The sequence below is a fragment of the Neolamprologus multifasciatus genome, chromosome 9 (genome assembly GCF_963576455.1).
Source record: "Neolamprologus multifasciatus chromosome 9, fNeoMul1.2, whole genome shotgun sequence".
In the NCBI taxonomy this organism is placed as follows: Eukaryota; Metazoa; Chordata; class Actinopteri; order Cichliformes; family Cichlidae; genus Neolamprologus; species Neolamprologus multifasciatus.
Window position 1 is genome coordinate 29,731,998 of NC_140447.1, and position 21,790 is coordinate 29,753,787.

At 41.7% G+C, this 21,790-nt stretch overlaps 1 protein-coding gene across 2 annotated transcripts; it reads left to right on the top strand.

Annotated features, from left to right (window-relative positions):
- Window positions 1–1,087: 1,087 nt before the first annotated feature.
- Window positions 1,088–21,188, top strand: LOC146511803 (uncharacterized). 2 transcript variants are annotated; one of them, XM_085171900.1, is made up of 5 exons: window positions 1,088–1,652; window positions 5,610–6,206; window positions 14,338–14,934; window positions 15,959–16,387; window positions 16,941–21,188. In XM_085171900.1, exons 1-5 carry the CDS (start codon window positions 1,635–1,637, stop codon window positions 17,520–17,522), a joined length of 2,223 nt encoding a protein of 740 aa, XP_085028026.1. In that variant the 5' UTR covers window positions 1,088–1,634; the 3' UTR covers window positions 17,523–21,188. The 2 variants fall into 2 exon arrangements, with proteins under 2 accessions (XP_085028026.1, XP_085028027.1); XM_085171901.1 differs by lacking the exons at window positions 1,088–1,652; window positions 5,610–6,206 and adding an exon at window positions 7,340–12,511 and having other exon boundaries at window positions 16,941–21,187.
- Window positions 21,189–21,790: the final 602 nt, after the last annotated feature.

The following is a 21,790-nucleotide window of genomic DNA, read 5'->3' on the forward strand; positions in this document are numbered from 1 at the left end:
TAGCAACAAAACATCTGAACCTGTAATTTAAAAATTCTGCATTGTCAATACTTGATGTTATGAGAGGGTCTAACCACTAGGTGGCTACCTATTACCAGCAGACAACAAACTTCACTCGTTGAAGTCTTCAAGTAACAGAAAAATATATTATACTAATTCTACTCGTATGTTTATGCAAAAGGTTAAAAAAGGTCAAGGGACTTTTCTAAGGTCGATTGTGGCTCAAGAGTTGGCAGCTCGTCTTGTAATTGGAAGGTTGCCGGTTCAGACAGTCTCGGTCGTTGTGTCCTTGGGCAAGACACTTCACCCGTTGCCTGCTGGTGGTGGTCAGAGGGCCCGGTGGTGCCAGTATCCGGTAGAGGTGGGAATCACCATACATCCCACGATACGATATTATTGCAATTTTTTAAAATACTTTGCGATATTCAGATTCTGTACATAAAGGTAAACTTTATCAATATTCAATTTATCTAATAACAAAGTCTCACACTCAGTCTTTCTCTCATTTCAGTTTTATTGTTGACAAACTGAACGGTTTGTATTACAGTCTAGTCCAACTTAACTGAACGCAACCATCTGGTACAATTACAGCTATTCTGAACTATGCAATTTATGAAAACTATGCAGCCCATTCAGCAACTGAAGAATTTGAAAGTAAATTAAAACAAAATATAATTTTACATTAAATAAAAAAGTTTTAAACTTAATTAAAATAAAACATGTCTTAAAGTAAAATAAGTAAACTGTCATGTTTATTGCTGCCAAAAAAAAAAGTTAAACACATTTGGACAGTGAAGGAATGTCAGGATTCTTGCTCAGAAAAAGGAGCTGATCAACATGCTCTGAAGTCAGAGCATGTTCCAGTCCACGAAAACTTTTTTTGTAACAAAATATCGATTTCTGCTGTCCCTGTATCGATACATTATTAGCAAACAAAATATCACGATACTACACAGTATCGATTTTTTTTCCCCCACCCCTAGTGTCCGGCAGCCTCGCCTCTGTCAGTACTCCCAGGGCAGCTGTGGCTACAATGTAGCTGCCATCACCAGTGTGTGAATGACTGAATGTGTAAAGTGCTTTGGAGTGCTTAGGGACTAGTAAAGTGCTATACAAATACAGGCCATTTACCATTTAAAAACATTAATAGAATTCTAATTTTTATTATACAGTGAAATTACGATATCATCATTTTTACATATTCTCCATGCAACACAGTGCACCAAAACTTTGAAGCTATATATAACACAAAGTGTATAAACCCCAATTCACCTTTAACATGGTCCTTCTCGCAAACCTTCAAATAGGACTTTCTGGCCCTGTCATAGTAAAGGGCTGCTTAGAATATTAGAGCCAATGTCACAAAGTTCCTCCTGAAGTATAAGTGAGTGAGAGAGTTTCCTCACTTTGCAGCACAACACGTCTCACAAGATTTCTACAAGCAATCAGAATGAAATTTGTACTTTGTGTTGTCAGATGAACATTTGAGACACTTTGACTCTTCAGTGCAGTGTGGAGCCTAACAAAGATCTGTTTTGTGTCCCAGCTGATCAGCAGGAGGAGAAGAGTCTGACGGAGCAGCAGAGGAACATTTTCAGCCAGCTGGACTCAGCTGAGTCACTACAGAGGAAACAATGAGCTCAACACAGAAGGTGAGGAAAATATGGCCCTTTCTCAAATCTCAAGTATGATTTGTACAATTGGAACACCAGTGTACCTGATGAGTTTTTTTACTGAGTTTTTACTATTATAGCACAGTTAAATAATAGGGGACCTATTATTTAACTGTGCTTAATATGTTATGAGGCTTAACTTTAATCTCAGCCAAACCGATTTACTCAGAAACAGTAAAACAATGAAATAAATCTAAGACACATATATATATTATGTTTAACCTGCGGGGGTCTGAAAATGGTTTGTGGGAGTCCGCTGTTCTTGCCGGGCTCAAATGATCCTCGTCATCTATCAAGCTGGTGGGTAACAGACGTGTTCGAAAACATCTGAGCACTTTTGTAAATATGTGATGTCTTCACGCCTAAAGAACACATAAGTTTATTAGTAAAAGTTGAAGTACTGATTTAACTTCTTTACTCAAGATAAAGTGGAAAAAGTACAGGCTCTGAAATGTAATCAGAGTAAGAAAGTAAAAGTAGCTCCTTGAAGAACATTTTTACCACCTGTTTTTCTCCAAAGTTAACTGAACCTTGTGCTACATTAATGTAATAATAAAATAAGATTAGTAGATGAAATACAAACTATTTATTTCTAATAAAGGTGTTTGAATCAGTTAAGTGGAAAATAAAACATATGTGTATTTTCTGTTGCCTACATTGTAGAGGGTGACTTTGCCTCTAAACAGGAACATGAGCAGGGAAGAGGTTGAAGTGGGATTGAGCAGGTGGGAACCCTAAAATCAGCTGTAGTGGTTCAGCGTGGGGAAAAGAGTCACAGCCCCTCCCATGATTTAAATGCACTTTAGAACAGCACACAGAAACACTACATATGAGTGGGTGGCGAGAGGTATGGGGTCTTCACAGCCTGTTCTCTGTTCGCCATGAGGGGCCAGGAGGAGGAGTCGCCCATCTAGTCGGGGTCTGGGATGCTGGGTCTCTCTGCTGCTACAGGACTGGGGACGGTCTGCTTGTCTCCACCCCAGGGCACAGGGCAGCATCTCCTGGGTCTGGGAGCAGGTTGCCCCTCTGTCGGTGATGGCACCTGGACCCGGGGATACAGAGTGGGGGAGTGTTAGTGTGTGCACAGTGTATATTTGTGTTTGTCTCCACCTTGGGCGAGTGCTGAGTATTTTTATGGGTGTGCATGAAAGTGGGGATTCATGATTGTGCCTGTTTGCCTATGCTTATATGTCAAGTCGGGTCTTAACTCCACCACCTCTCTGGGAACATCTCAGGCACCCCAGGTGTGGTGGTCTAGGCGCTCAGCTGTGTACTGGCTCACTCCTGTTGGCTGCTTGGTGGTGCCTGGCACCTGTGGCTCGGTCGAGCCCCTTCCAAACATTTTCTTTGGCCTTGAGACAATATTTGATTTGATATACCTTTATTAGTCCCACAAGGGGAAATTTCATAAGGCTTTCGACCTATTGCACGCAATGGCGGCGCCATCTTACCCTCCGACCATACATACATTACACAAAACATCACATGGGGAAGACAGGTCAGAGAGGTATAACAATGGAAAATGCACCACATGAGGAAAGATAAGGAGAAAAAAATAGTGAGAGGAATAGTGAGATTCCTGACACGCCCCACCCACCCATCACCTTCACTCAATACCAGGCTGAGATGCAAATGAGGAGACTTCACTCAACCAGACGGAGTGAGTCCCCGCGTCCTCAAGGCCTGTGCCCCCCAGCTGTGTGGAGTCTTTCATAAACTTTTATGCTGAGTCTGAGTCTGCAGAGGGTACCAGTGATGTGGAAGACATCATGCCTCGTCCCTATTCCAAAGACGCCACGTCCCAGTGGCCCCCAGGATTACAGGCCCGTGGCACTGACCTCCCACATCATGAAGACCCTGGAAAGGCTCATCCTGAACCAGCTGCGACCCATAGAAAGACCACATCTGGATACCCTTCAGTTTGCTTATCAGCCTCGTCTCGGAACAGAGGACGCCATCATCTACCTGCTCAATCGTGTCTACACCCATCTGGACCAGCCGGCGAGCACTGTGAGGGTCGTGTTTTTTGACTTTTCCAGTGCTTTCAACACCATCAGGCCGACCCTCCTGGGTAATAAGTTAACAGCAGGTGGATGCTTCTCTGGTGTCCTGGATTGTTGATTACCTGACAGGAAGACCACAATATGTACGTCTCCCACGGTGTGTGTCTGACAAGGTAATCAGCAACACAGGGGCACCACAAGGGACTGTCCTCTCCCCCTTTCTCTTAACCCTCTACACCACAGACGTCAGCCACTGCACAGAGACCTCCATCTTCAGAAGTTTTCTGATGACTCTGAGGTGGTTGGATGCATCAGCAGGGATGATGAGACAGAGTACCGGGCTGTGGTCGACTCCTTTGTCATGTGGTGTGAGCAGAATAATCTGCAGCTCAACGTAGCAAAGACCAAGGAATTGATAGTGGACTTCAGAAAGACCAGGAAACACTTGACCCCTGTTTCAATCCAGGGGGTCAGTGTTGACATTGTGGAGGACTATAAATACCTTGGAGTATACATTGACAATAAACTGGACTGGGCTAAAAACACCACAGCACTTTACAGGAAGGGCCAGAGTCGTCTCTATTTTTTGAGGCGACTGAGGTCCTTCAACATCTGCCAGAAAATGCTCAGGATTTTCTACGAGTCTGTTGTGGCCAGTGCGATCCTCTATGCTGTTGCATGCTGGGGGAGCAGGCTGAGGGTAGCAGACCAACAGACTCGATAAACTGATCCGTAAGGCCAGTAATGTTGTGGGGATGGAGCTGGACTCCCTCAAGGTGGTGTCGGAGAGGCGGATGCTGTCCAAGATAAAGAAAATGTTGGATAACACCTCCCACCCACTCCATGACATGCTGGTCAGTCACAGGAGCACGTTCAGTGAAAGACTGAGATTACCGAAAAGCACCACTGAACGACACAGGAAATCATTCTTGCCTGTGGCCATCTCACTGTACAACTCCTCCACTTAACACACTGTTTACTGCAACAACTACACCCTTCTTGCACATGTTCTTTTTCAGCTATTTAATAATAAGTGACTTTTATGTATATATATGCCTGTATATATTGTGCTATTCTTAGTTAGTGTATTGTCTGTCTTTGTTAATGTTTGTTTATAATGGAGCACTGTAACGAAAAATAATTTCCACTAGGGATCAATAAAGTATTCTGATTCTGACACCAACTGTCTGCCATCTATAATCCAGTTTTGAGAACCCTTCACAGACACCTTAACACCCACTCACATTCTGGGCCTTTTCACTTCAGGAAATCACATGATAGGGTGGAGTTAGGTTTCATAATAGATTCACTTGAAACCTTGGCTGACTGTGACCCACACCTGTTTTTACACCATGGCTGGTGTGATTAGGTAGAGGATCAATAGGGGATCCATGACCCTTTTGGGGGACACTCACATTAGGTTTAAAGTCTGGGACTCTCCACCATTTGACCCTAGAACTGAAGAAGATTCTGGGATGAGAGGTGAAACGTCTTCAAGCAAGCTTGAACATGTTTGCCTTCCAAGCTCCTTAGAGTACGATGACCTGAATGACTAAGAACCTGTTAACTATTACAATGGATCTGTTGTCATTGAACAAACTAATATCAGGAACGGGAAATATAAAAAAAGCATAGACCTGTAAATATTTTTTTACTATTATGAGTGTGTTGGCATGTTAGCATTAATATTTGTGTACAAGTGATGGGATGGGCATGATTTTACTGTTTGAACATCCATGAATTATTTTTAACACCAGGTTGGATGTAATGTGTTTCTACTACCAGCAGGTGGGGATAAGAGACCTTTAAGGTGTTTGGTGCCACACTCCACCTTCAGGTTTAAAACTAGTGTTAATGGAGGGAGTTTGAAGGTTCAGTTTGTTCCACGACTGCATTTCACTCACTGCTTCTGTTTGTATCTCTGTCACTGCAGGACCAACATGGAGCGAGAAGTCAGCGCTCTCAGGAGGCCGACAAACCTCGCAGAAGAAAGAGAGAGAACAAATACACCTGTGATGATTGTGGGAAGGGTTTTCCTGCTAAGTCTAAACTAAAACGTCATCAGGTCATCCACACTGGAGAGAAACCGTACAGCTGTGACTTGTGTGAAAAGACTTTTTCCTGGAAGCGTTCCCTAAAATCACACCAACTCACCCACAGTGGAGTTAAAGCGTACAACTGTGATCAGTGTGGGAGAGCTTTTACTCACAGTTGCAACTTAAAGGCTCATCTAGTTACCCACTCTGGAATTAAAGCATACAGCTGTGACATCTGTGGGAAAACTTTCAGCCGGATGGAGAGCAGAAATATACACTTACGCATTCACACCAGACATGATGTGTACTGCTGTGATCAGTGTGGCAAACGCTGTACTACAGACACACACCTAAAACGCCACATGTTTACCCACACTGAGGAACAACCTCATAAATGTGACCTGTGTGAGAAGACTTTTAAATCTATACATTACCTAAGACGACACCAACAGATACACAACAGAAAGAGACTCTCCAAGTGCAGTTACTGTGAGGTATGTATTTTTATTTTTATCTCGTCATTTTAGCCTGACTGTTTGGAACAACTCTGCTCATTAAACTGTGTTAGCTAGGGGTGGGTTTTGATAATCAATTTATCGATTAAAATCGATTCTGGCTTGGATAACGTCATATCGATTCATTAAAATCCTGAATCGATTTTTTTTTAAATATAATTTTATTTTGCCCGAAACGCCCGACTCTCAGTTGAAACCTCACAAAATTTCGACAACCACCAAACAACTCAAACAGTAAATGAGAGCAGGAACACTGATTCTGCACAAAGACGTAAACACAAAGCGCGGAGCCGCCGACGGATCAGAATCGGTGAGATGTCGCCTTTCTCACTCGACGGCACGGACACAGTCGGGGTTGAAAGCCGACAGCTCGCAGATTCTAATGTTTCGGCGGGTCCGCGCTTTGTGTTCACGCCCTTTTTGCGGTGATTCTAAAGCTGTTAGTTTGATCTCCCTCCAAACAATATTGACCGAACCAGCAGCAAAAGAAGATCCAAACTACGCTTCACAAAAACATCGTCATGAATTCCCTCTGACTTTTTCTGTTTTGCTTCCACCACAATAAAATCACACTTCATGCACAGCTCGCTCTCTCACTCTCTGTCTCTCTCTGTCTCTCTCCCCCTCCCCCCACCCCCATGGGGGTCATGGGGGTAGTAGTGTTTTTCTTCTGTCTCAGTCAGCTGATTGTTATAACTGCACAGTTACAGTGTTATAAATGCAGTATTAAATTAGTATTATTGCAGTGTTACTTTAGTAATTTAGCACTTTGTTGATAGCCTTTAAACATAAGCATTGTAGTACTTCAGTGTAACTCAGATGTTACTGTAAACATAAATAAGTATTACTGTAGTATTATGGTGGTAGTATTGTAGTTATTGCAGCCCAGTAAACTGAGTGCATTAACTGAAACAGTAAAATGAATTGGACGTTTGCAGAGATGCTCTTTATTTCAGGCGACGTTCAGGATGAAAATGTTGAAGGACTGACTTACACTGTCTTTGTGTCTTTGTTTAGAAGCAGAGTGACACAGATGGATCCAGTTCTCAACCCTGTCATCACTGTGGTGGGAAAGACTTTCAGTTTGCAAGCTCACCTAAAAACACATCAACGTAAAGACACTGGAGATAAACTCACCTAGTGCAAAAATAGTGGGAAAGGCTTCACAAGTACATTAAAATGCCATGAAGTCATTCACAGTGGGATTAAAAAGCATCTCTGTGACCAGTGTGGGTCATCCTTCACTACTACGGGTCACCTTAAAACAAACAAACAAACGTGTGCACAGGAGAGAAACCATACAAGTGCAGACACTGTGACAAAAGCTTCTCACTCCCAGGTAGTCAAAACTTTCATGAACGTGCACACATAGAAGGAAACTACAGCTGTGACCAGTGTGACAAGAGCTTCAGGAATCTCAGTTCATACTCTAGTTCTTCTCTTGGCTCTTGACAGAGGCGGTCGCACTTTCTCCTTCACCCTCTCCTTCTCGCTTATCTTTCCTGTTTGGCTTCTCATGTCCTTTGTATAGTCTCACGTATTTTCTAACCCTAAGAGAGTCGCATGTACACTGACACAGACCTACACTCATCCCCACTAGGGCTGGGCGATATGGCCTAAAATTCATATCGCGATATAATTTGAAGCATGTGCGGTAACGATATATATCGCGATATATTCTTTTCTTCTGTATAACGTATTTTCCACACTATAAGGCACACTTAAAATCCTTTAATTTTCTCAAAAATCGAGAGTGTGCCTTATGTATGAATTCTGGTTGTGCTTAATGACCTCGAACCGATTTTGGCTGCAGAAATCTGTTAAAAAATGTTTTAGTACAACTTTGGTAAGCTGCACTGCTTGATGGATTGTCAGAGCATTACGGCTGCCGTTGTGAGGAGCTTCACGGAGTAATCTGGGTCCAAAACTCCGTCCGCTTTAGGTCCCAAAGTCAAACGAACACTAAGAGTTAAAAACGGTCAAAATTCTTTCATCTTTAATAGAATCATCAGCGTTGCTGCTTTACCAGGTGTAACAATTAAGTTTTACATCCAGGCATCCATGAAAACAGAATTTATTAAATTTAACGGAGTTAGAAGTTAACAGGAAGTTAGCTCGCTAGTTTCCACCTAAACATGACATACCATGTTTTGACTGAGAGATTTTTGAAACTAATTAAAACGTACAGCTCTGCTACAACTTCCAACATAAATGAAGACAGAAAACTAAACAGCAGTGGCGTTTGTAGGGTTACTGAAGTTGGACTACCTGGTATATAATGCTGTGCTACGTGATTGCTAGCGACACAGCTATGTTAGCATAACATTAGCACAGTGAAGCTGGAGGATGAACGCTAACTTTTTTCCATTCGATAAAAGTTAACGTGAGGGATTCTGGTGGTCAGGGACAAATGCAATCGCATAGCAGGATGCTATACACGGGCCAAACTTCAGTCAGGAGAACAACTGAGATTATTCATCCACAATACGAGGTTAGTTATTAATATACTGCAACAACATGGGAACAGAACAGCTGCGAGAGAATTCAACATTAATGAATCAATGTTACGGAAGTGGAGGAAGCGCAGTTTTTGGCTTTCCACATATTTCAAAAGTGCTTCATCTTTTTGCTATGAGTGTCGCCCGGCATAATTTGCAGATGATAATGGTTTTAGCCGCTGCGATGCTTTCAACCAAAACAGGCGCAGCTTGATGACATCATCAACATGCGCTATCGCGATAGAGCAATATAGTCAAAATCTTTATCGTTGGCCAAATTTATATCGTTTCTATCGTATATCATTTATATCGCCCACCCCTAATCCCCACCCCCCGCCACCTCCAAACACCTTCAAAGCTTATGTCTTCCGTGTTGTGATATGTGATGATTCATGTGCTGAGGTGGGTTTTTTTGGGTTCCCAAACTGATCTCCCTGTTGGAGCTCAGTCTGGGCGGAGTTCTTCTTTTCTCCTCATTTTTCCTCATGTTGTGCCTTTTCCATTGTTGTTCGGTTTGGGTCGCTGCCTGTGCGGAGGCAACTGTGTTAATCCCTGATTCCATCTACAATCTGGACATCACAGGTTCTGTACAGCATGAGGGTTAATAAAACCATACTCATATGAATGTGATGTGTAAATTGATTTATTCTTGTACCTCCATGCACCAGTGGCTGAATTCTTCACCCCAGTGAAGAGGTGATCGTTATCTCCTGATTTTAATGAATTGAGCGGTTTGCACTTTTGTCCCTACAACATATCATAAAAAAGTTAATTTTAAAAAATCAAAATTAGCTGTATGTAAACAGCAATAGATGAAAAACCACAGGACCCACCGTACAAGCTAGTTTATGGGCACTTTTTTACAAAGATTATATTAATTAAAAAAAATAACCATATGCAAATGCCCAAAGCCTGACAACGCAACCACTACAAAATGTAACTTTTGTACCACAAGATTTTCATTTAAAATGATATTCCTCTCCAGCATTAACTCCTGCTTTGTCTGCAATTGGTATGAGAAAAATGGAGTAAGAGAAAATTAAATGACAAGAGTTGTGAAGAAAGCCACAAATAATGGGGTAGTTGACCTGGCTATTAACCTGTCTCAGACAGAGATGAAGAGTATCATAAGGCAAGAAACAAAGGAAACATGGCAAAAACAGTGGGAGGAAGAAAGGAGGAGACAATGGTTGAATATGATTTAAAGGAGTGTAGGAGAAATGAGAAGCACATGAAGGAGAGGAAGAGAGAGGAGGTGGTCATATCTGGAATAAGATCTGGACATACTGGTTTGAAATCTACACTATTCATGACAGGGAAACTTGATACAGGGAAATGTGATTCCTGTGGACGAGAGGAAACTAGAACATGTTATATTACACTGTTTCAAAATCTCAGTGACATAAAAATGAAACTGGATCTTTTTGATTTACTGAAAAAAAGACTCAAGAAGTGAAAGTTATCAGGCCTTATTCCAGTTTTTAAAAGAGAGTAAATTGTCCACCAGTTGGTGGCGGTAATGCACTATTTTGGTGTTTGCCAACCGCCAATAAACGATGTAAAGAAGATGACTCGCCTTTCAGGATGACAGACGGAGCTATTTTTTTATCCAAAGCGAGTAAAATCCTGAATTTGGATGATAAAACAAACTAAACCACCGTTTGGATCGATATCTGCATCGATCTGCCCACCCTTGTCTCCTGGATCGTAGCTGAGATCAGCGTGAACCACGTGGGTCTCTGCTCCCTGATCTGTTTCCTGTGTTTGGAAAGAGTTCCAGCTTCATCACGGAGTTTCTCTCGGTTTGTGGGCTCATCTAAAGGTAAGCACCGAGCTAACTTTACTGTGAGTTCAGTTCATGTTGAGTTTAGCTCCTGAATGAGGTCTTCTGCTGCTCTCCTCGGTGTCTGTTCCCAGTTTATTGTGAACACGTTGAGAGAAGAGTGAGAGAGTGTTTGGAGAAAAACACCAACTAATCATTAGCTCAGCATGCTGGGAGAAGTTGGAGCAGAAAAGTCTTTTCATTGTCCCTGCAGCTGTTTTTCTGCCTGCACCAAACCTCTACAGCCTCATTTCTATTTGAAGTGATAACAGGAAATGGATGAGAGCGATCTGCTGCAGTATCAGGGTCACAATAAACTTTATTGTCCAGCTGCTGTGGATGAACACATGAGAGGAAGTGAACTCCTACAAAGTCTCATTTTAATGAGTCTGGCTGCTGTAAAGTGATGCACAGGAAGATGTTAACAAAAACTAATGAAACAGAGATGAAAGTAAACAGTGTTCATATTTGAAAGCACAGAGAATAAAAATATATTGTGGTGGTTAATGTGCAGCTCTTGGTGATTTGGGAGAATCATGTTTTTAATCATGTTGTGGATTGAATGTTGGGTTTGATTTCATTTTGTCTACAGAAGTTTTGTCCACCTGTGATCGTTCAGATTGATTTGTTGGGTTGACTTGAATCATGTGAAGGTTTAAAGCTGCACTTCCCCCAAAAAGAATAAAGTATAATCGTGAAGAATGTAAAAATGTCTTCCTGTGTCAAACACAGCTGCAGTCAAAGCAGGAAGGAAAGCACTGAAACCACTGATCAATGACCACGAGTACTGTGGGAAATATAAATGTTGTAATTTTAAATAAGTGCCATATTAATCAAGAGGTTATAGAAGGTTTAAACTGGAAGACATTTAAAGTAGTGTTTTGCTTGTAACTGCATACGTGCCTGTGCAGATTAGAACAGGATGTACTCAGGATGGGTCATATGCGATCATGGGGCCTCACAACGAGAAACAGGAAACAGATGGAGGTGAGAGATTGTCGAAACCGTTAGTGAGGAACAAACAATACTATCAAAGGAGTTGCAGACAACTGCCACGCATGTTATGTTATCTGCTTACGCATGAAGGGGCGTGAACCCTGACATATAAAACTGTATATGTGCTTCCTCTTTGAGATCTACTGGACTACGCTGAGGGTGGTGTCGTGTACATCTCCCACAGATGTGCTTAATAAATAATTGTTGTTGACTGGACAAGATCTGAGTAATGTTTCTTTGTTCTCAGCCCAACATCAAAGAATCGGGACAGTACCGTTCACAGAGAGTTGGGGAATGGCTGCACAGAATCAAACTTTTAGGAATGGTGGACGTGGTGGGCTGAAGGAGTTAAAAGTGTGGGGTGGGGGAGTAACAGGTCTGTCCCTGTTTGTGGAAACCACAGGAGGAGCTGTTCAGGCTGTTGCTGGGTGTGAATTGTTGATGGAGTCTTTAAACTTGTAGTTGCTGTTTTCCAGACTGAAGCAGAGTCGTTAGCTGAAAGCTGGTTTTAGAGGTTCATTCAGGACACCTTCTCAGGCTCTTACAGCCTTACCTGTATCATAACAAAGTGTATAAACCCCAATCCACCTTTAACATGGTCCTTCTCCCAAACCTTCAAATAGGACTTTCTGGCCCTGTCATAGTAAAGGGCTGCTTAGAATATTAGAGCCAATGTCACAAAGTTCCTCCTGAAGTATAAGTGAGTGAGAGAGTTTCCTCACTTTGCAGCACAACACGTCTCACAAGATTTCTACAAGCAATCAGAGTGAAATTTGTACTTTGTGTTGTCAGATGAACATATGAGACACTTTGACTCTTCAGTGCAGTGTGGAGCCTAACAAAGATCTGTTTTGTGTCCCAGCTGATCAGCAGGAGGAGAAGACTCTGACGGAGCAGCAGAGGAACATTTTCAGCCATCTGGACTCAGCTGAGTCACTACAGAGGAAACAATGAGCTCAACACAGAAGGTGAGGAAAATATCACAGTTTCACCAAATAATCAGTCACGTCTAAAACTCTCATCCTCCCAACCTGTTATATGACTGTGTCGTATATTATGTTGTTTTTTAGAGACCGCAGCACATGTTAAAATAAGGAAGGTTTATTCATCAAAATCATTAATAATCAAATGGACATAACAGTTTTTGTCAGTTTTACCCCTGATACTGCTGGATAAACAGAAACTCACTCAGGAACGAGGTCACACAGAGCTCAAGTTTTCACTCGCAAGGGGGAAGCAGTTGTCTCCAACCCACTTCAACTTGCTTTCCCCCTGCAGGTTGTTTTTATTGGTTACACACATGACTATGAGAAACTACTATAACTGGTTACAAAGTGATTGTGCTGTGCAAGCGTGATTATACATCGTGTGTGGTTATATGATGAGAGTGCAGCTCTCCCAGATTGTTGTTGGTAGAATCTGTTCTTCTCAAGGCTGCTTGTTCCCCTTATCAATGTCATGCACGTAGTCATATGTGTAGGTTACCTAGATAGCAAACAGAAGCATTCTAGCTTTCTAAATGGCATTGTGTAGCTTTTTAAATGGCAACCTGTAACACATACATTAAACCTAACAGTTTTTTCAACACCCCAAAAAATACACGTTCAAAGCACCACAACAGCAGCCCGACATGAAACAGAAGCTGTCAGCTGAGCTCTGTAGAGTGGGCAATTATAATGAAGCTCTTTATTATAATTTGTAGATTCAAGCTGCTCTTCATATTTTTGAAATATGCAAGCGTGATTATACATTGTGTCAGCATCATGAGCTTCAGTTTAAATGAATCTCTGCTACACTTGATGTAATCTAACTGTGACATGAGCACCACAGTCACTGTGCACCAGTCACACACTGTTCTTTACTTTAAATCCATCACAGTTCAGCAAACTAACCTGTTTATCCTGCACTAACATGCAGAGGATCTTCATGCAGTCTTTAAATAACACAGTTAGTCTGCCTCAGATTGTTTTGCAGCATCTTTCACTATCTGAAAAAACATAATGTCACATGTACAGACCCAATATCTGATTTCAACACATGAGGACTTACATGTAAGCTTTAATCTCCAGTTGATCAAATCCCACTGAGCAGTCCTTCCCTTTAAATCTAACCTCTCTTCTTCCTCTCCTCTCCTGTGTGTCTTATCTTTCTCCATCTCTGAGTGAAGTTAGCTCTCTTTCTTTTCTCTCCCTGTGATGTACAGCAGCTGGACCTTTAGCCAACAACACACTGTGAGACAAACTGCACACAACCAGTTTCTGTGTTTGCTGATGTTTGTTGATAGAAACGCTGCATTTGAAATTACCTGTTTGTTCAGGTGCTGTGCAAAGAAGAAAGAAGAACAACGTCTAACTTTAACTCCTGACTATGACTCACAGTTTTGCCACTTTCATCTCATTTTATGTTTCATACCCTGGTGATTAGTACACGATCAGGATTGTCTTTCATGTGTTACTTTTCAGGCTCATCAGTTTGATGTTTGAAACCAAAAGTAAAAAGTCTATTTTGATAATATAATGAGTAGAAAATCCTTTTTTTCTGTGGGGAGTAAAAGTAAGGAAAATAGGGAAAAATGATTTTAGAGTGTTTAAACAGTCATGAATTATTTTCAACACCAGGTTGGATGTAATGTGTTTCTACTACCAGCAGGTGGGGATAAGAGACCTTTAAGGTGTTTGGTGCCACACTCCACCTTCAGGTTTAAAACTAGTGTTAATGGAGGGAGTTTGAAGGTTGAATTTGTTCCACGACTGCATTTCACTCACTGCCTCTGTTTGTATCTCTGTCACTGCAGGACCAACATGGAGCGAGAAGTCAGCGCTCTCAGGAGGCCGACAAACCTCACAGAAGAAAGAGAGAGAAAACATACACCTGTGACGAGTGTGGGAAGGATTTTACTGTGAAGGCTAAACTAAAACTTCATCAGGTCATCCACACTGGAGAGAGACCGTTCAGCTGTGACTTGTGTGGAAAGACTTTTTCCTGGAAGGTTGCCCTAAAAAGACACCAAGTCATCCACAGTGGAGTTAAAGCGTACAGCTGTGATCAGTGTGGCAGAGCTTTTACTCAAAGTAGCAGCTTAAGGAGGCATCTAGTTACCCACTCTGGAATTAAGGCATACAGCTGTGACATTTGTGGGAAAACCTTCAGTTGGATAGGGCACCGAAATATACACCTACGCATTCACACCGGACATGATGTGTACTGCTGTGATCAGTGTGGCAAACAGTTTACAACAAACCAAATGTTACAACAACACATGTTTAGCCACACTGATGAGAGACCTTATAAATGTGACCTGTGTGAGAAGACTTTTAAATCTCCACATTACCTGAAACGACACCAACAGATCCACACCAGAAAGAGACTCTACAAGCGCATTTACTGTGAGGTATGTATTTATATTTTTATCTTGTCATTTTAGCCTGACTGTTTGGAACAACTCTGCTCATTAAACTGTGTTAGCATGTTAGCAATTCTACTGCATGGAAAAGGCTGCATCTGAGGCACAGTTAATCTGCCTCAGATTGTTTTGCAGCATGTTTCACAATCTGAAAAAACATAATGTCACATGTACAGACCCAATATCTGATGTCAACACATGAGAACTTGCATGTAAGCTTTAATCTCCAGTTGATCAAATTCCACTGAGCAGTCCTTCCCTTTAAATCTAACCTCTCTTCTTCCTCTCCTGTCCTGTGTGTCTTATCTTTCTCCATCTCTGAGTGAAGTTAGCTCTCTTTCTTTTCTCTCCCTGTGATGTACAGCAGCTGGACCTTTAGCCAGCAACACGCTGTGAGACAAACTGCACACAAACAGTTTGTGTGTTTGCTGATGTTTGTTGATAGAAACACTGTATTTGAAATTACCTGTTTGTTCAGGTGCTGTGCAAAAAAGAAAGAAGAACAACGTCTCACTTTAACTCCTGACTATGACTCACAGTTTTGCCTCTTTCATCTCTTTTTATGTTTCATACCCTGGTGATTAGCACACGATCAGGATTGTCTTTCATGTGTTACTTTTCAGGCTCAAATCAGTTTGATGTTTGATGCCCTTAGTGATGAAATAACTCCCCTCAAATTTCTCAAACCAAAAGTAAAAAGTCTGTTTTGAAAATATAATAAGTAGTAAGTCGTTTTTCTTAATGTTGGGGGGGGGGGGGGGGGGGGGGTAAAAGTAAGGAAAATAAGGAAAAATGATTTTAGTGTTTGAACAGTCATGAATTATTTTTAACACCAGGTTGGATGTAATGTGTTTCTACTACCAGCAGGTGGGGATAAGAGACCTTTAAGGTGTTTGGTGCCACACTCCACCTTCAGGTTTAAAACTAGTGTTAATGGAGGGAGTTTGAAGGTTGAGTTTGTTCCACGACTGCATTTCACTCACTGCCTCTGTTTGTATCTCTGTCACTGCAGGACCAACATGGAGCGAGAAGTCAGTGCTCTCAGGAGGCCGACAAACCTCACAGAAGAAAGAGAGAGAAAAAACACACCTGTGACGAGTGTGGGAAGGGTTTTACTCTGAAGGCTAATCTAAAACGTCATCAGGTCATCCACACTGGAGAGAAACCGTTCAGCTGTGACTTGTGTAGAAAGACTTTTTCCTGGAAGCGTTCCCTAAAAACACACCAAGTCATCCACAGTGGAGTTAAAGCGTACAGCTGTGATCAGTGTGGCAAACAGTTTATAACCAACACGCATTTACAGCAACACATGTTTACCCACACTGAGGAGAGACCTTATAAATGTGACCTGTGTGAGAAGACTTTTAAAGCTCCACATTACCTGAGACGACACCAACAGATCCACACCAGAAAGAGACTCTACAAGCGCAGTTACTGTGAGGTATGTATTTATATTTTTATCTTGTCATTTTAGCCTGACTGTTTGGAACAACTCTGCTCATTAAACTGTGTTAGCTAGGGGTGGGTTATGATAATCGATTTACCGATTAAAATCGATTCTGGCTTGGATAACGTGATATCAATTTATTAAAATCCTGAATCGATTTTTTTAATATAATTTTATTTTGCCCGAAATCCCCGAATCTCTGGTGAACCCTCACAAAATTTCGACAACCACCAAACAGTAAATGAGAGAAGGTACACGGATTCTGCATAAAGACGTAAACACAAAGCGCCGACCCGCAGATCAGAATAAGTGAGATGTCGCCTTTCTCACCCGACAGCACGGACACGGTCGGGGCTGAAAGCTTGCAGCTCACTGATTCTGATGTTTCGGGCAATTCTACTGCATGAAAAAGCAGCTCTGAGTGATTATTCAGATTTTCATTTCAGTTATGATTTTTGTGTGTTTTTTATTTGCTCTTTATTTCAGGCAACGTTCAGGATAAAAATGGTGAAGGACTGACTTACACTGTCTTTGTGTCTTTGTTTAGAAGCAGAGCAACACAGATGGATCCAGTTCCCAACCCTGTCATCACTGTGGTGGTGGTGGGAAAGTATTTCACTGTGACCTTTGTGGAAAAACTTTCAGTTGGCAAAAGGCCCTAAAAACACATCAACGTAAACACACTGTAGACGAACTGAAATACTGCAAAGAATGTGGGAGAAGCTTCACCACATCACGTGGATTAAAACAACATGAACTCATTCACAGTGGGGTTAAAAAGCACATCTGTGATCAGTGTGGGTCATCTTTCATTACTGCATGGAAGCTTAAAACACACAAACGAGTCCACACAGGAGAGAAACCATACAAGTGCAGACACTGTGACAAAAGCTTCTCACAATCATCTGTTCGTAGTCTTCATGAATGTACACACATGGAAGGAAACTACAGCTGTGACCAGTGTGACAAGAGCTTCAGGAATCTCAGTTCATACTCCAAACACAAACGATCCCACGTTACTAATAAACTGTTTCACTGTTACCAATGTGCCAAAACATTCACCTCATTGTCTGCTCTGTGCAAACATCAGCGTGATCACTCAGGGCTGAAATCACTCCCATCACAGTGAATCTGAAGAGACAGAAAGATCCTCTTCTGCTTTCAGGGTCAGATTCAAAACTCTTGAGATCAGGCTCCAAAGAGTTCAGAGTGAATCTCCTATAAAGATCTGATGAGGCAACTATGAATGAAAATGGTTCCCTAGTCTCATTTTAAGCTTTCTAAACTGTTCTGCTTCAATGTTCATGTCGAGTGGTTCGCTTTGTTCCAGCAGTTGGATGAAGAAGTTTGAGCTGTGATTTCATTTCCTGTATTTCAGAGTAAAGACTGAAGTGACAAATGGAAACATGTTTACAGTCACAGTCAGATGAACTGTTTTCAGTGGCACAGATGGAGGTTTATCAGAGGAGGAGACTTGGCTGTTCTCCACTCACACTGAACAGGGTTCCTGCAGCTTATTAAAAATCTGACCTGAAAGTTATGAAAAATTTCCTTGTAACACTGAGTTACAGTAGGGGGGCTGCTCCGTAATCCAGTTCAATAACACATCTCCTGACATTAAACATAAGCTTATTTAATAACGTGGATCTCTTTTGTCCAGATTTTTATTCAGAGGCAGCAACCGTGGTAAGAATTGACCTGGATGTTTACAGATCTTACAGTTTAGTATCAAGTTCATTTTCTTGTTGATGCAGAGAATTTAGATATTTTTGGACAATCCCATAAAAGATGCATGTAAGTGCCATCTGCTGTTTTATATTTGAGAAAAAAGGTTGAAAGATCTTTAAAATCTTTTATTTTTCCTTAAACTTGCTGTAGGTATTAAAACTTATGATTTTGTGTTTAAGATGTTGAAACAATTAATTTTGGGAATTCATTTTTTAAAGTTGTGGTTTCATTTGCTCAAAGTTCATCAATGTTTTCCTGATACAAGGTGTGATGGATCCATGCTTTTATGCTGTTTAAGACAAATTCAGAAAGCTGAACGTTGCAGAGATTAAGACCCATTAGACCAGGCAGCATTTTTCAATCTTCTATTGTCCTGAGCTGTGGCCTCAGTTTCACTGGAAGTTGAACCCAAGTACGGTCTTCAACTGTGGACTGGTCCATGGACCCGCCTGTCCTCCAGGAACACAGGTACACATCCTGGACAGGGAGGAATGCCGGTTTGAGACCAGAGTCAAGGAGGCCATTTACGTGAAAAGGGAAAGACTCTGAATAAAGGAGGGGGCCTAAAGGTGCATTTATTTCCTTTGCAACGTCCATTTAAATTTCCATTTAAACACAGACAACAAGTAACTAGACTAAGCACAGTAGGAAATTGTTTGCCCCTTCTCATCAGCAACACCTGGACAGAATTACCCTTGACCTTAAATAACCCCGTACCTACCTCTGTTATAACCAGTACATAAAATGAAATACAACCCTCTAGTGGTGATAAAGACAGGGAAATAGGAAAAATGGCTCCTACACTCCATCTCCTAATTACATGAGGCAGAGGACATAGCAATTATCGACTTAAAGGAGCCATGATGAATTCGACTATTATGTGATAAGAACAAGTAGTCTGATGTCCTGTAATCATGATGACGCTAAAATTTAAGATACAATAAATAATATGAGTTTTTATACAAAGTATCGGTTCAGTATCGTCGATTCCACCCTGAATTTCACTTGGTATCAGATCAGAAAGGAAATAAGTGGTATCGCACATCACTAGTCATGATACATCAATACAATATGCATAAGAGGGCAAACCATGTTTCATTTATACATCATTCTACCAGTAATCTAGTTCATCAGTTTGTATCTTCACAAAACAAAACGAAAATGAATTTTTGCCACAGGTTTTTCAATGAATTTTGCTAATTTTGTTTCCAGATAAGAGAGGCCAGACCTTTCTTATCCTCTGTGTTTAATCTGGACCTTGGGACAGCTAAGAGCATCTGATCACCAGACGTCAGTGATCTTACAGGAGTGAACCAATTTAAAAGATCAGAACGGTTTAAGGGTCCTAACACATGCAATGCTTTAAAAACACATAATAAAGTCTTAAAATTAATTCAAAACCTAACTGGCAGCCAGTGTAAGGATGCCAGTATGGGAGCTATGTAGTCTTGGTTGCATAAAATAAGATAACCTTTATTAGTCCCACGTGTGGGAAATTTGTTTTGTTTCAGCAGTGAACAGTGCAAAGTTGCATAGAAAATTTTGAGAAAAAACACTGGAATAATATATCTATAAGATACTGTACACAATAGAATAAAATAAAATACTACATGCAATCGAATAAAATAGAATACAAATACTATTTACAATTGAGTATAATACAACGATGCCAGAAAGAGTATTGCACATGTGTGGATGTGTGTGCTTGGTCAGTTGAAGTCTTTCTTGTAGAGTCTGACAGCAGTGGGGAGGAAAGACCTGCGACATCTCTCCATCCCACATCGTAGGTGCCGCAGCCACTGAAGGAGCTGCTCAGTGCTGTCAGAGTCTCCTGCATGGGGTGGAAGATGTTGTCCAACAGGGATGACAGCTTAGCCACCATTCTCCTGTCACTCACCACCACTGCTGGGTCCAGAGGACATCCTAGAACAGAACTGGCCCTTCTGATCAGCCTGTTCAGTGTCTTCCTGTCCCCAGCAGAGATGCTGCCGCCCCAGCAGGCCACACCGTAAAAGATGGCTGAGGCCACCACAGTCATATAAGGTCTCCAGGAGTGGGCCCTTCACTCCAAAAGACCTGAGTCTCCGCAGCAAGTACAGCCTGCTCTGCCCTTTCCTGTAGAGGGCGTCTGAATTATGAGACCTGTCCAGTTTATTGTTCAGATGAACACCAAGGTACCTGTAGATGTCCACAGTCTCAATGTCCATACCTTGGACCTCAGTGGTTGCAGTGGGGGATGTTAGTGCCTGCGGAAGTCTACCACCAACTCCTTGGTTTTACTAGTGTTGATCTGGAGGTAGTTCTGCTGGCACCAGTCAACAAAGTCTTGGGTCAGTTGTCTGTAATAATAATAATAATACATTTTATTTATAGGCGCCTTTCAGACCGTCAAGGTCAACTTACAGTAACATGTAAACAATACCATAAAAAACATAAGAAAAATGTATATATAGCAAACATGGTAGATAAAATTTAGACATAAACAGTCATAAAAGTATAAAAGCAAATATAAAAACTGAGCAGATCAGGTGTATGCAATTCTAAATAGATGATTTTTGAGTAGTGATTTAAAGGTGATGTACTTTTGTACTGTACTCCTTGTCGTCCCCATCAGCGATGAGGCCGACTATTGCAGAGTCGTCAGAGATCTTCTGCAGGAAGCACTGGGTGGAGTTGTGGGAGAAGTCTGCAGTGTAGATGGTGAAGAGGAACGGTGCCAGAACGGTTCCCTGTGGGGCCCCCGTACTGCAGACGACCCTCTCCGACACACAGCCCTGAGTTCTCACATACTGTGGTCGGTCAGTGAGGTAGTCCAAAATCCAGGTGACTGACGATATCATTGACACGAGACAAAATACTCCACAACTTTATTAGTGCAAAAAAAAACCATCAATGTATTTTCACATAAACAAACAGCTGTTTTTTTGTGCATTACAGTTATATAAAAATTAACAGTGCAAATGCAAATTCCTTGCTGACAGTTTAACCAAAAGGCATTTCCAGTGGAAAATGGCCGACATATCTTCAGCATAACCATGTAGAATATCCACAAAACTTAAAAGGAGGTTATACACTCACAATAGGGTAATATTATGTTGAAGCGCAGTTTTTTTCACACCGCGAGGCTCCTGCCTACAATAGCCGTAATGCTCCAACAATCCATCAAGCGGTTCGTAGCTTAGAAAGGTCGTAATAAAACATTTTCGAGCGCCATGTACCACATAAAATCATTTCCAGGTCAGTAAACACACCCGGAATTCATACATCAGGCACACAGGATTATAAGTGGTACTGTCGATTTTCAGAAAAATCAAAAAAGCATTGATATTAAGTGTGTCGTATTTTCCAAAACAACACAGTAATAATGACGGCCCGCTAGCATGCGCTACCAAAAATGGTGCTTTGTTGTGTAACTGAGGGACGAAAGCTAAACCAGTTCCACACCACTGAAGTCGCAGCATTTTTGCTGCTAGGCAAACTGAAGTGGGTCCAGTGATGAGCTCACCAGGCCCCGAAGTGGAGCCAGGACCAGCCGCTCCAGGGTCTTCATCAGGTGGGATGTCAGAGCCACTGGCCCATAGCTGGTGAAGTCTTTGGCACTGGTACAACACAGGAGGTTTTCCAGAGCTGCCTCAGGCTCAGTTTGAGGAGGTGCTCCATCACCCCACA

Bases quoted from the DNA above. Each gene is read 5' to 3' on its own strand.
- LOC146511803 (XM_085171900.1), top strand. The intron at 6,207-14,337 runs GTATGTATTTTT...CTGTCACTGCAG, and splicing joins CCAAGTGCAGTTACTGTGAG to GACCAACATGGAGCGAGAAG. The intron at 14,935-15,958 runs GTATGTATTTAT...CTGTCACTGCAG, and splicing joins ACAAGCGCATTTACTGTGAG to GACCAACATGGAGCGAGAAG.